General features: G+C 52.4%; 1 protein-coding gene across 1 annotated transcript in view; it reads right to left on the minus strand.

Moving 5' to 3' along the window:
- The window catches only part of LRRC75A (leucine rich repeat containing 75A), a 59,561-nt gene extending 53,510 nt beyond the window's left edge, over positions 1–6,051 (minus strand). Inside the window, exon 1 of the mRNA XM_062506940.1 lies at positions 5,788–6,051. Within this exon, the coding sequence (XP_062362924.1) occupies positions 5,788–6,051 (264 nt within the window). The remainder of the gene's footprint in view (positions 1–5,787) is intronic.
- Between the last annotated feature and the right edge of the window lie 6,544 nt (positions 6,052–12,595).

A 12,595-nucleotide genomic window follows, 5' to 3' on the forward strand; every position in this document is an offset into this window, starting at 1 on the left:
ACCACCTCCCTTAGCTAGGAGAAGGCCACAGCCACGAATCCCCCAACACATCAAACGCTGAAGCTGCAATACACTGAATTTCAGGTGCATCACCCCCATGGCTGTCCCCCAGAGCCCTGCACACAGCACAGCCCCTGGGGTGTGCAGGAGCTCTCACACCCACACTGCCAGGGACAGGAGACATCCTCACACCTGGGTTTTCACAGCCTGGAGCAAGATAAAAAGGAAAAAAAGGAGGGGGAAAAAAAGGTGCATGTCTGCAGGCTAGAGCCCCGAGCTGCTGCATTTCACATCAGGTGTGAAAACAGCAGAGCCTGGGGGGGGAAAAAATACACATTCCTGATATTATATAAACAGAGAAAGTGCTGAACAGGGGCTGAGGTAGAACAACAACCATTAACTTCTGCCAGCTTGGAGATCTCTGTCTGCAGTGAGGTCACAGGCAGGACCTGATCCTCTGTTCCAGATGCCCACAGCCCAGCCCACACTTTATATCACATTCCCCCCAAAAACACATTTCCCCCAGGAGCAGCAGCAGCAGCCACCTGCCAGAGGGTTCATTAAATCATTAAACCCAATCCTGGGCCTGGACAAGCAAGCACACGACACATGCACCTGCAAATCCCACAGGGGATGGATGGATGGATGGATGGATGGATGGATGGATGGATGGATGGATGGATGGATGGATGGATGGAAAAGGAGCAGAAGGATGGGAAGCAGGTAAAGATGCTTGTGAGGGAGCATCTTACAGCAGGGCACGGCTTGGGAGCATGGAGGGAACACCAGAAACCCTTTTTTGGGGCAGGAAACACCCCACCACTGTCAGAGATTGTTGTTGCCAATGCCTCCAGCAGCCTAAGGGTTAAAAAAAAGAATAGTGGGCAGCACTGGTGGGGTTTCATCAGCGGCTTGAAGCAGAGGAAATGAGTGTTCACCCCAAAGCCACCCCACTCAGAGCAGGGTTACCCAACTTCCACCCTGCGGTGCCAGCCCCAGCAGCTCCCTCCCACCTGGGAGGAGGAAATACCATCCCAAATCCTGCAAAATCCTTCATCCCCGTCCTCTGCTGGCAGCCCCAGGCTGGGAGGAGCCCAGAGATCCCAGGCTGGGTCACCTCTGGTGCATCAGCTGCTCTGAGCAGGCAGGGGAAGGGAGCAGGGCAAACCCAGCAGTGCTGAGCTCCTCCACGGGAATTCCATGGGAATGCTGCTCCATGGCTGGGGTGCACAGGGCCACGAGCAAGCACAGAGTCCAGCCACAAGTCTTTTTAATTTTTTCTCTGCTCTTGCGTCTCAAGGAGGAAGTCACAGGAACCCAAAGTGGGCTGTGTCCATCAGTATTTTTATTTTTTGTGTGTGTGTGTTTTACTATCCCCACCGGGCAAGCACTGTAAATATTCATCGTTAATTAATAAAACATCCCTTGTAATACACAATTCTCAGGCTGCTCAGGTCGTGTCCTGCTCCCCACAGCCTCTGGCTGGAAAATCCAGGGTTCAGCCTGGGATGGGGTAGGGGCACTCCTGCCCCCACATCAGGGGATATCTGTGGGATAAACACCAGGGATCCCAGTTGGATCCCAGCCAGGACAGGGCTGACACAGGGTCTGCACACTTTGGTGGGCACAGAGCATGTTTGCTCCCAACCCTTTCCTGCAAATGGGATTTTATTTTTTTTTTTTTTTTTTTTGGTGTTTTTAACCCATTTGGGGCCCCGACCCCTCCGCCCTGCCCTGCACACCCCAGAGCTGCCCAGCCCCAGCTGGCACAGCAGAGAATCCACCCTGCAAGTGCTGCCACACCTCGGACCTTGGCATTTGGCTTCTGGCCACGTTCAGCATTTATTTAACTCACCCAGGCATTTATTGCCACGCTTTGCTTTCTTTTCCCCCTTCCCCCATTTAATGCCTGGAACTGCTGCTCACCTGCCCTGTGCAGATGATGCTCAGATCTGCTGGATTCCTCCTCCTCCTCCTCCCCTCTCTCCCCAGCCCCCAGAGCAGCAGAAAAAGCTCCAGGTTGAGCCATAACCAATGGCAAATTCCTTGAGTGCAACGTAACGTGCTGGGAAGCGCTTCCCCATTTCGCTGGGGAAAAGCGATGGGGTTTGGCAGCAGGGAGGAGGAAAACATGCTTTGTTTTACAAATCCTCTCCCCAGCAGGAGAGACACTCCCAGAATTTAATATACTGACAGCGCCTGGCTGCCTTAACTGCTGAAACTCAACAGTATGAGAGAGGAAAGAAGAGAGTAAAAAAATAAAAAGTGCCACACTATAACATTAAAGGCTAGCCTGCTCTGCAACTGGTCGTACTGGGAATAGTGGAGCTGGAATTCTCCCACCTGGATGGTGTGAGTGGTTTCTGAGAGTGGATTCCCAAGTGCTGGATACCCTGGATGAATTCATTTCTAACCTCTCCCTGCAGCAGAGTTGGAAAAGCAGAGAAGATGCTGCCAGGTAAAGCCAGGAAGTCACTTCATGGCAGATAAATTCCGAGTTTTTCCATGCAAGAATTACTTCCATGGAAGGCCAGCAGCTCCCTCCAGGTGATTAGCAAGCCTCTGGCAACCCTGACCACCAGCCCAAATCAAAGGTTAATTATTTCAGTGTCTTCCCACTGCATTTATGCCAAAAGCACCATGAGGGAAAACACCTCAGCCAAGGAGAGAAGCGGGCACTTGGTGGAATTTGGGGGATTTGAATTTTGCAGTGTGGGGTTTGGGCTACAGAGCAGAAAGAAGGAAAAATAAATGAGTATTCTGTGTCTCAGGAGCTCGATGTTAAATTAGCCTGGCTGTGCCAGAGGAGCACAAACCCTTTGGAATGGCTGCTGGCAGCAGGAATAACAGGAGTGTTATTTTGGGGGCAGGCAGTGGGATCAAATTGCCTCCACACCAGACACCACTTCTGACCTCTCTGAGGAAGCAAAGTCTGTCTGCTCTTCCCACTCTTTATATTTTTAAACAACAAAAAAATCACTTTGTATCTCAGTATTTTATAGCTGTTTGCAACCTCCAGGCATTCCCAGAAAGACAAATTAATTCTTAGAGGAGCCTGTAAGGAAAACAGCATCACTCCCTCCTCAGGGGAGGGAGAAGGATGGATAAATTCTAAATAAATGGGTGGAATGCAAAGCCCACAGTGGACATTGGTACCAGTGGCAGGGCTGGAAGGGCAGGACCTGCTCCAGAGCAGGCTTCAAATACAGGATTGCAGCTCTACCCCAATTATCAAACACACCTTTTGTGGGAGCAAAAAAAAAAAAACCCCAAAAACCTTGTCTTGCAGTGGGTGGGTAGAGCAGGGTGTTATGGCACAGAGACCTGAACAGCAAAGATTTTTAGCTCTGGCCATGCGCTCATCCTACTCCAAAAAAAAAAAAAAAAAATTCTGGAGCCTGTCCAAAGGCAGGGAGGCTGTCACCCACCTCTCACCAGCACGCTGGGTTGGCTTCAAAGCCCACTGAAGTCAGTGGAAAGGCTCCCAGTGACCTAAATGCCTGGGATTTAAAAAAAAAAAAAAAAAATCGCTGCTGAGAGCTGGGCACCAGGTCACTGGGTTTGCTGGGAAACCCCCAGTTTTGCTGGAAAAGCCTGATTTTGCTGGAAAATGCCCAGTTTTAAAGTAGCAGCATCACAGGGCAGCAACTGCAGGGAGCAGCCCCAGTCCCTCTATGGGGGACACCCTAAAAATGGCTCAGGGAAAAGCCTCTGCCCCACCAGGCTCATCCATCCACCCCCTTCCACAGGGGCAATCTCATCCCTCTTCCCCAAATCCTCCCTTTCAGGTTGAGACACTCCAAGAGCTCAGCTCTGGAAGGTTCCTGCTGGAGTGGGAACAACTCAAGCGGTCCCTTGGAGCCACCAATGCCCTCCTGAGACATCCCCTCCCAAAATCCAGCTGCTGGAAAACCCCAGAGCAGCCAGGATTTGTTCAGTGGAACATCCCACATTCCCTCCCTGGAGGCAGGGATTACTATCACCTCATTAAAAACCTGCTTGGAGTCTATTACAGTATCTAGGACAAAGTGTTCTCTATTTTGACACTCTAAGATATATTTTATCAGAGCAAGCTTTTCAGAGACACTCGCTGCCAGAGATACACCTGACTGTAACAGGTTCCTTGCCTCCCCCAGCAGTTTAAGATGAATTTTTAGCTTTTTCTTCCCAATCTCCAGCGAGATGAGAGGGTTCCCCAGTGGTCAGGTTCGTCATTAGGGCATCCACGGTGCCACATCCCAGCTCCCTCATTCTGCACAAAGAGTGAGGACAGACCTGAGCATCGCTGAGAAGAACCAGTCTGGAGCCAGGGAGAACTGGAGAGTGATTCCTGGCACTTTGCAGGCCCCAAGATTTATTTTTTGGGGAGGTGTTTGAGATAAACACCCTCTAAAATTAGCACCTGCCCTTCTGCCAGCTCCAATGGGCTGCGACGAAGATAAAGACTTGGCGTGGCTGAGAGGGTGCAACATTTGGGCTCTGATCTGCTGCCCAACTCAACCCCCACGGCCACACAGATCCTAAATGAAGAGGTCACTGTCCCAAGAAATTCTACCCCCAAGCCCCAGAGAGGCAGCACAGTCACCTCAGGAAAAAGTATTTTATCCCAAAGTTGGAAGTGGGGAGAGTTTTCCATTAAAAAACACAAATCATGTGAAAGAGTTCAGATTTCTCAGCTGGGCTGTTTTAAAGATAATCCTAAATCTGCAGGGCAGAAGGATAAATGGAAGTGGGCTGAATGGGGACAGGGACATGCCCCAAACAACACATCCACTCGCTGAAAAGTCAAAAAAAAAATAAGAGGGGGAGGCAGGGGGGGGAAATACTAACAGCAAAAAAGTGCTAACAGCAAACCCCAAACACAAAATCCTAAAAGAAAACCAGACTGGAGCAGTCCCATGCACAGACTATAGGGGAAGAAAGCAGCTCCTGATGCCCAGCAGAGATCTGAGCCACTTTTGCCAGGGTGGCAGAACTGGTTACACCGAACAGCTGAGAGAGAAAACCCGAGCTGGAAGATGAATCTGCTTTAGGTTTGCACGGAAAACTCGCTGTTCCTCAAAGCCCCAGAGCCTTGAAAACACCCAGCACTCGGGTGTTTTTATCAGCACCTATCAGCAGTAAAGATTAAATGCTAATTTGCTTTTCTGTTTGCTCACAGCAACTTTCCGTCCTGTTGCTTCCCAGCTAATGCCCAGCTCAAACAGATTTTTCAAGGCAAAAGGTCTCGGGCTCTCTACAATTAATATCCCACTCCCCCAGATCGTCTCGTTTCTCCCAGCCCCAGTCAACACCAGCAAAACTCCACCAGGCGACTGTGCGTCAAAAAGATAAAAAAGCAACGCTGCCAGCCAGCTCTGGGTATTTCTGAGCCAGCAAGAAAAAAGCTGATTCTCAAAAGCTGCCAGCTCCAATTGCCTCGGCGCTTTTACGGAGCTGCTCGAAACACCAAACTTTTTGGGAAGTTGAGTGGGAACCACCTTGAGTAGGCTGCAAATCCCAGAGGCAGCAAGGATGGCAAGGAGGAAAAAACGCACCCGGCAGCGTTTCCTCGCTGCAGACAACGCAAAGCACATCCCTGGGGGTAATTCCCCCTCTCTGACACCGTGAGCACCCTGCAGCTCCTCTTCCACTTCCCCAAAATTACGCCACGAAAGTCAGACCCGCCAAAGCGGAGCCGTGGCCCCTCTTCGCCACCACGATTTCGAAAGCAGCACGGGTTGCTCTTAAACTGGTTTTATTTTTTTTCCCCCTCCCTTTCCCCTGGAGAAACCCGCCCGTCCTCACCTGCCGCAGGTTCTTCAGCAGCTCGGTGGCCTCCTCCTGCTTGCCCTGCTTGACCAGCAGCAGCATGTCCTGGATCATGCAGATCCGCCGGTGGTACGGGGGCAGGCTGGGGCCAGCGCCCTTCCCCAACTTCTCGCCGGACTTCGCCACGAGGGAAGCCAGGAAATCCCCCCTTTCCCTGGTGGCCGCCTTCTTGCGGTGGTGGCCCGGGGGGCTCTCCCCGGCGCTGCCCGGCTGGCAGCCCTTGGTCTGCTTCGTGCCCATGGCCAGCGGCTCCCGCAGCCCGGGGGCTGCATGCAAGGGGCGGCGGGGCTGGGGGGGCACAGCAGGGCGGAGGGGACAGAGGGGAGCGGGGGATGCACAAAGGGGAGCGGGGGATGCACAAAGGGGAGCGGGGGATGCCCGGCAGGTTCTGAGGATGCCCGGCAGGTTCGGGATGGGCTCAGCAGAGCGGTCCCTGCCCGGCGGCGGGGCGGCTCCGCTCCCGCAGGCGGAGGATGGGGCGGCTGCTCCCGGCCGGGAGGAGCCGTGGCTCGGCCCCTCCGCTCCGCTCCACGGCCGGGAGAGGCAGAACCGCCGGATCCGGGCAGCTCCGGGCAGCTCCGGGCGCTGCGAGCGGCGGTGTCTCAGCGAAGCGGCGGCGGCTCCTCCGTGCAGCGCAGCCTCCTCCCGGTGCCCGGGGGTCCCCCGGGGGTCCCCCGGGTGCGGGCTGGGGGTGCGGTGGCCGAGGTTTTGGGGGGCAACTGTTGCGCTCAGGGGGCTCCCCCGGAGGCGGCGCGGCTCGGCTCGGGGTGCTCGGAGCGGGGAGAGCCGGGGGAGGGCCGGGGGCGGGCACCGTGCACCGAGGCAGGGCTTGCGGAGGAAGCCGCAGCCGGACGGGGCTCGTCCTTCCTTCCCCGCGGGCTGGGGGCTCCGCACGCCCCGCCGGGGATGCTCCGGGCGGGGACAGCGGCGATGGGGCCGGGCTGCGGCCACCTCCCCCCGAGGGCATCCCCGCTGGGGTTCCCGGGGAAGGATTCCCTCTGGAGCCTCGTCACCCAGGGGATTTGTAGGCATTCGGTCCCTCAGGGATGTGCCCGGGGAGGGGGAGGTCCCCCCCGGCTGATCCTGAGCACCGATCCTGGCTGCTCCTGCTCACCTCCCGAACCTCCAGCCCTGCTGGGAGCCACCGGCTGTGCCCCCTCTCCATCCCCATCCAGCGCTTCCAAACCCCCCTTGCATGTGCTGCTCCTTCCAGCAGCGCCCCAGCCTGTATTCCATCACTCCTGATCTCCCAGGCTCAGAAATATTCCCAGCCTGTATTCCATCACTCCTGATCTCCCAGGCTCAGAAATATTCCCAGCCTGTATTCCATCACTCCTGATCTCCCAGGCTCAGAAATATTCCCAGCCTCTATTCCATCACTCCTGATCTCCCAGGCTCAGAGATATTCCCAGCCTCTATTCCATCACTCCTGATCTCCCAGGCTCAGAGATATTCCCAGCCTCTATTCCATCACTCCTGATCTCCCAGGCTCAGAGATATTCCCAGCCTCTATTCCATCACTCCTGATCTCCCAGGCTCAGAGATATTCCCAGCCTCTATTCCATCACTCCTGATCTCCCAGGCTCAGAGATATTCCCAGCCCCTATTCCATCAGTCCTGATCTCCCAGGCACTCCCCTGGCAAGGCTCAGATTGAAGCTCCCAGATACAGCTCCTGGTGAAAAACTCCTCCAGCCAGGCACTGCTCACCTGCTGCAGGACACAGATTGCTCAAGAAAGGCCTGGGAGGGATCAGCTTTGGGGTGATGAGGCCCCAGAAGTGCCCTCAGACCCTCTCCTGGTGTGAGGGGATGGTTTCCAACACAGAAACACTTTGCAAGTGTTTTAAAGGAGAATCCCACGTGGGAAGTTTTTGCCTCTCCGCATCCCATGCAATGGCACATCCACAAACACACAAATTCCATGTTCCTGTCAAGGATAAAAGGCAGCACTCCTCCATCACCAAAAAGCTGGAGGCCCCTGCAATTGTCTGTAAAACTCGACTCATTCTGATCCACAGACCACGAAAACAGCACAGAGCCCCAGTGACTCCACCAGGGCTTGGCTCTGCTTTACAGAGCTGTGCTGCACATGAGCCAAACCACGACCAAAGCTGCGTGTCTTCTCCCAGAAACACAGCTCAGGGGCCAAAAACTCCATCTCAGCACTTCAGCCACAGCGAGTGAAGGCAGATGAGGAGCCAGCAGCCGAGTGGTTCGCAGAGAGCAGAGTGTGTGCTCAGCAGAGGGCTCACCTGGCAGTACATCTCCTTGGGGAGGCAGGGAGAGGCAGCCAAAGTCAACAGGAGGCACTGGGCAGGGATGGTGACACCGTCCAGCAGCACTGCCCTCACTGGAGCTGCTGCCCCTCCCTTTGGGAGGACCACTCCTCTCTGCTGGCGGCAGGGATGTGACACGGGATGGCAAAAAAGGGACCCTGCAAGGCTCTGTGTCCAAAATCCCAATTAATGGAGCTTTGTTTCAGCTTTACTGCGCCCCAAAATCCTTGTGCAGATACACCCTCAGTCCTGCTGATGCACACAAGCTCCCTCCCCAGCAGGAGCTGGCAGGGAAGGTGCTCCCAGCCCTAAAATCCTCTGCCTGTCCCCAGGTTTCATCCCAGAGCCCGCTCTTTCTTCACATCTGCAAATCTGTGGTACAGCAAGAAGCCAGCAAGGTCAGCTCACCTCTCCCACAGAAATATTCAAGGACAGAGAAGCAGCAGAAAGGGAAACCCCAGCCAGGGCTGGGATGCCCTGCTCCCCTCACTGCCCCAGAATCTGAGGTTTCCTCCAGAGTGACACGGCCATAAAAACAGAGCATCCAACCCAGGATGGAGAGAGAAGTGCCCTGAGGCACGTGGAGAAGCAAATCCAGCCCATCCCTGACTTTCCACCACTTTAAAAAAGGCATTTTGTGCATTTTCAACCACTTCCACACTGGCTGTACGTGCCCAGCCCGGTGGGCTGGGGCAGCTTTGTCAGCACAGGCTGCAGGAATGCACCAGGAACATCTCCAGGTCCATCCATCCTCTGTGGGACCCCTCCATCCCCATCCCCTCGGGATCCCAGTGGAATGGGGCACTCTGGAGCCACAAACCTGCTCCCTTCCAGAGGAAGGGCAGCTCAGCCCTGGCCAAGGAGGGGTTTGGCACAGCAGCCACAGCCCTGAGTAAATAAATAAATAAACCTCAACCTTTGCCCTCCTGGTACTTCTGCCAGCAGGGCAGAGACTTCACCCACTGCTCCTGATCTTACTTATAGCACACAGGACAAAGCCGGGGGGGGGTGGGAATAATAATTTTTTTTAAAAAGGGCAAGAGTGGGGGGGTGTGAACTTCTTAGAAGTGCAAAGCAGACACTCTGGGAAGGAGCTGGATTTGCTTTCCCTGAGGGATGTGGAGGCACCAGCAGAAAAAGCCCCAGGCACAGCACTGGTGGTGGAGGATGTGCAGATCCCTCAGCAATCTCCATCCCGGAGCCTTATTCCCTTCTACACCTTCCCAAGGGTCTCCTCCAGCCACAGCCCCAAACCTCCCTGCACACACACCATTTCCCAGACATGCTCAGGATATCCAAACCAAGCCCATCCAGTGCTGGAAAATCCTCGTGTGCTGGGAAGCAGGGCTGTCCCCAGGGCTCTGAGCACTGAAATATTTTGCTCAACTCATGCCCAGGGACATTTCCCCTCAGTGCAGATGCTGCAAATTAAGGGGTGTTCATCCAAGGGGGTTTCTTCTTTTTTTATTCATTCCCACCATGCTTTTTATGATATCTGATAATGAGTTAGAAAAGTCCTTAAAGCAAAACAACTTCAGCTCGTGACATCACGAAACCCAACAACTTCTCCACTCCCACAAAATTCAGATTTAAGAATGTCCTCACTTCCACATAAAAAAGAAATTAAAGCTTTTCAGTGCATTGTGCAGAAGCCAGGAAGCATCCATAATAACCTGATGGGATTGTGATAGCAAATCCCTGAAAACTGAGAGATTTGCCCTCAGTCCCAGGTGGGGGTACCCACCAAACCTCTTGGCACACCTATAATAAATATATTTGTTTTCAGCTAAAACTCATTCCCACTTCCAGGAAGGGCTGGAAGGAAGGGCAGCTTTTGCTGGAAGATCCCAATCTCTTCCCAACCCACCTGTGTTTGCAAAGCCCTGCAGCTCACCCCTCCACCCAGATCCTCACAGGAGAATTAATTTCCTTTTCCTAAGATAGAAAACCTCTTCCTGATCCCAGGTGTTGCCCAGGACTCCCATCCTGAACTGGAAAATCCACTGTAGATGAGCATGATCCAATCTGGGATATTCCAAGGAGGATTTACCCTTGGAGCCCTCTCTAAGTGGGAATTTTGTGAGGTTCTCACCATCACGTCTGGATTTGGGAGCTCTCACACTGCACCTGAGACACCCAAGCACAAAAACCCCTGGAATTCAGGGATTCCTCCTCACCTGACAGGTTTTGGGGGGAAGTTTCTGGCAGCTCGTTCAAAGCTGAGACAGCTGGGGCCAAGCTCTGCTTCTCATCAAACCTTCCTGCTTTGAAGGGCAGCCCAGGAATTCCCAATTTTTCTTGATCATGAGGGAATAACTGGGATTAATTTTAAATATCAGCACCAGATCCAAGATGGTGCTGCTCACCGTGTGAAAAAGAATAAGGGAAATATTACTTTCAGTCTGGCATTTAAAGGAATCCCAGAGTTAATGTGATTTTTATCTCTTCCTCCAAAAAAGAAATTTAAAAAATCAACCTTACTGTAAGACCCCAGCAGAAGGGGAGAGCAGTGAGCCTCAGCAATCTCTGGGGAAGGAGGCCAAATTGAAAAATGTGATTTTAAAAGGACAGAAAGCCATTCTCATCCTAAGCTTGATTCAGCTGGGCTCTGACAGTGAGACAGGGTTGAAATGCTGTGAGATGTAATTGCAGATGAACTAAACCCCAGATTAAAGGGGCAATAAAATGATGAGAAACATCACATGAGAGGTGGTTTGAAGGAGAAATGAAAGAATCTCAGCTAGAAGCATTAATATTTCCTCCTGGCAGTGGATGAAATCTTCCTGTGTTCACCTTTGAATTAATTCCCTGCGTTTGGCCTCAGATGCAAAAGGGAGAAGAATTGAAAAAATATCCCCAAAACAAGGGGGAGCCTGAGCAGCCAGAGAAATATTGCTGCAATGGAGTCCTGAAATCTGCCCTGAGCTCTGGCATCTGATTTCAGCACGGCCCAGGGTCACAGAGGGGCCAAGGAGGAGGAAAATAAACTCTTCCCTATGTGGGTACCAGGGGGAAAATAACCACAGGCAAGGGGACAGAGCTGCCAAAGTCCCCAAAGCACCGCGTGGAACATTTCCTTCTTAATTATTAATTTGCTGCACCCCATCCCTTTCGTGGCACTGCAACAACTGTACCTGTAGTAGAATTTTTAGAAGAAAACAATTAACAATTGAAGCAAACCCAAATCCCCTACCAAGCAATTCTGCTGCCACAGACAGAAATTAGGTTTTTTCATGGTGAAAACAATTTAATTCCTAAAATTAAGAGTTTGATCCCTTACCCCACCAGCAGCTCCTGCTTCTCCTCCACTACCCTTGGCAGGCACGAGAGGTTCCCTCCAATGCTCCCTCATGAAGATTTTTCCTTTAAAAAATTGAAATCCCAGCAAAAGTTTTACTGATTTCCCTGAGAATTCACGGGGGGGATTTCTTGTTTTATGTTTTGGAGTGGTGGTTGGTTGGTTGGGTTGGTTTCTTTTTGCCACTAAGGAGCGTTTAGTCATTTAATTCCATCAGATGAGCAGAAAAATATTTGTTAGACTCCAAAAGCATTCCCTCAGTCCAAAGGGATGGGCTGTGGAGGGGTTTGCCTGTGGTCCTGGAAAAGGGATCCTGGAAAGGGATCCAGGAAAGGGATCCTGGAAAGGGATCATGGAAAATGGGTCCTGGAAAGGGATCATGGAAAATGGATCATGGAAAAGGGATCATGGAAAAGAGATAATGGAAAAGGGATCATGGAAAATGGGTCCTGGAAAGGGATCATGGAAAATGGATCATGGAAAAGGGATCATGGAAAATGGGCCCTGGAAAAGGGATCCTGGAAAGGGATCATGGAAAATGGGTCCTGGAAAGGGATCATGGAAAATGGATCATGGAAAAGGGATCATGGAAAAGAGATAATGGAAAAGGGATCATGGAAAATGGGCCCTGGAAAAGGGATCCTGGAAAGGGATCATGGAAAGGGATCCTGGAAAGGGATCATGGAAAAGGGATCATGGAAAATGGGCCCTGGAAAAGGGATCCTGGAAAGGGATCATGGAAAATGGGTCCTGGAAAAGGATCATGGAAAAGAGATAATGGAAAAAGGATCCTGGAAAGGGATCCTGGAAAAGGGATCCTGGAAAGGGTTAGGGTTAGGGAGGATGGATCCCAAAATGTGCATCCCAGCTGATCCCTCAGGAGCAGGGGGCAGCGTGGCCTCCCTACCCTTGGGTATCAAATCCACCAAAAACTCTTCTCCGACCTTTCCCAAACTCAGGTGCTTTCCCCCTCTCTCCCCCAAGATTTCCCATGCAAAATATTCCCAGCCAAACTCAAACCCTTAACCCTGAGCAAAAATAAAATTCCCTCAGGCTGCCGGAAGCAATTCATCCTCCCCTCACGTGACAGCTCCAGCTTTTTTCCCACTCCAAGGCCTGGGTCCCGTGTTTATAAAACCCAAAGTCTGTTTACACACTGGCCAAAAGTTGTTTAGGACGAGGTTAAAGCTGCCAGGCATTTTTCTGGAG

Source organism: Cinclus cinclus, chromosome 22 (assembly GCF_963662255.1).
Source record: "Cinclus cinclus chromosome 22, bCinCin1.1, whole genome shotgun sequence".
Taxonomy (NCBI): domain Eukaryota; kingdom Metazoa; phylum Chordata; class Aves; order Passeriformes; family Cinclidae; genus Cinclus; species Cinclus cinclus.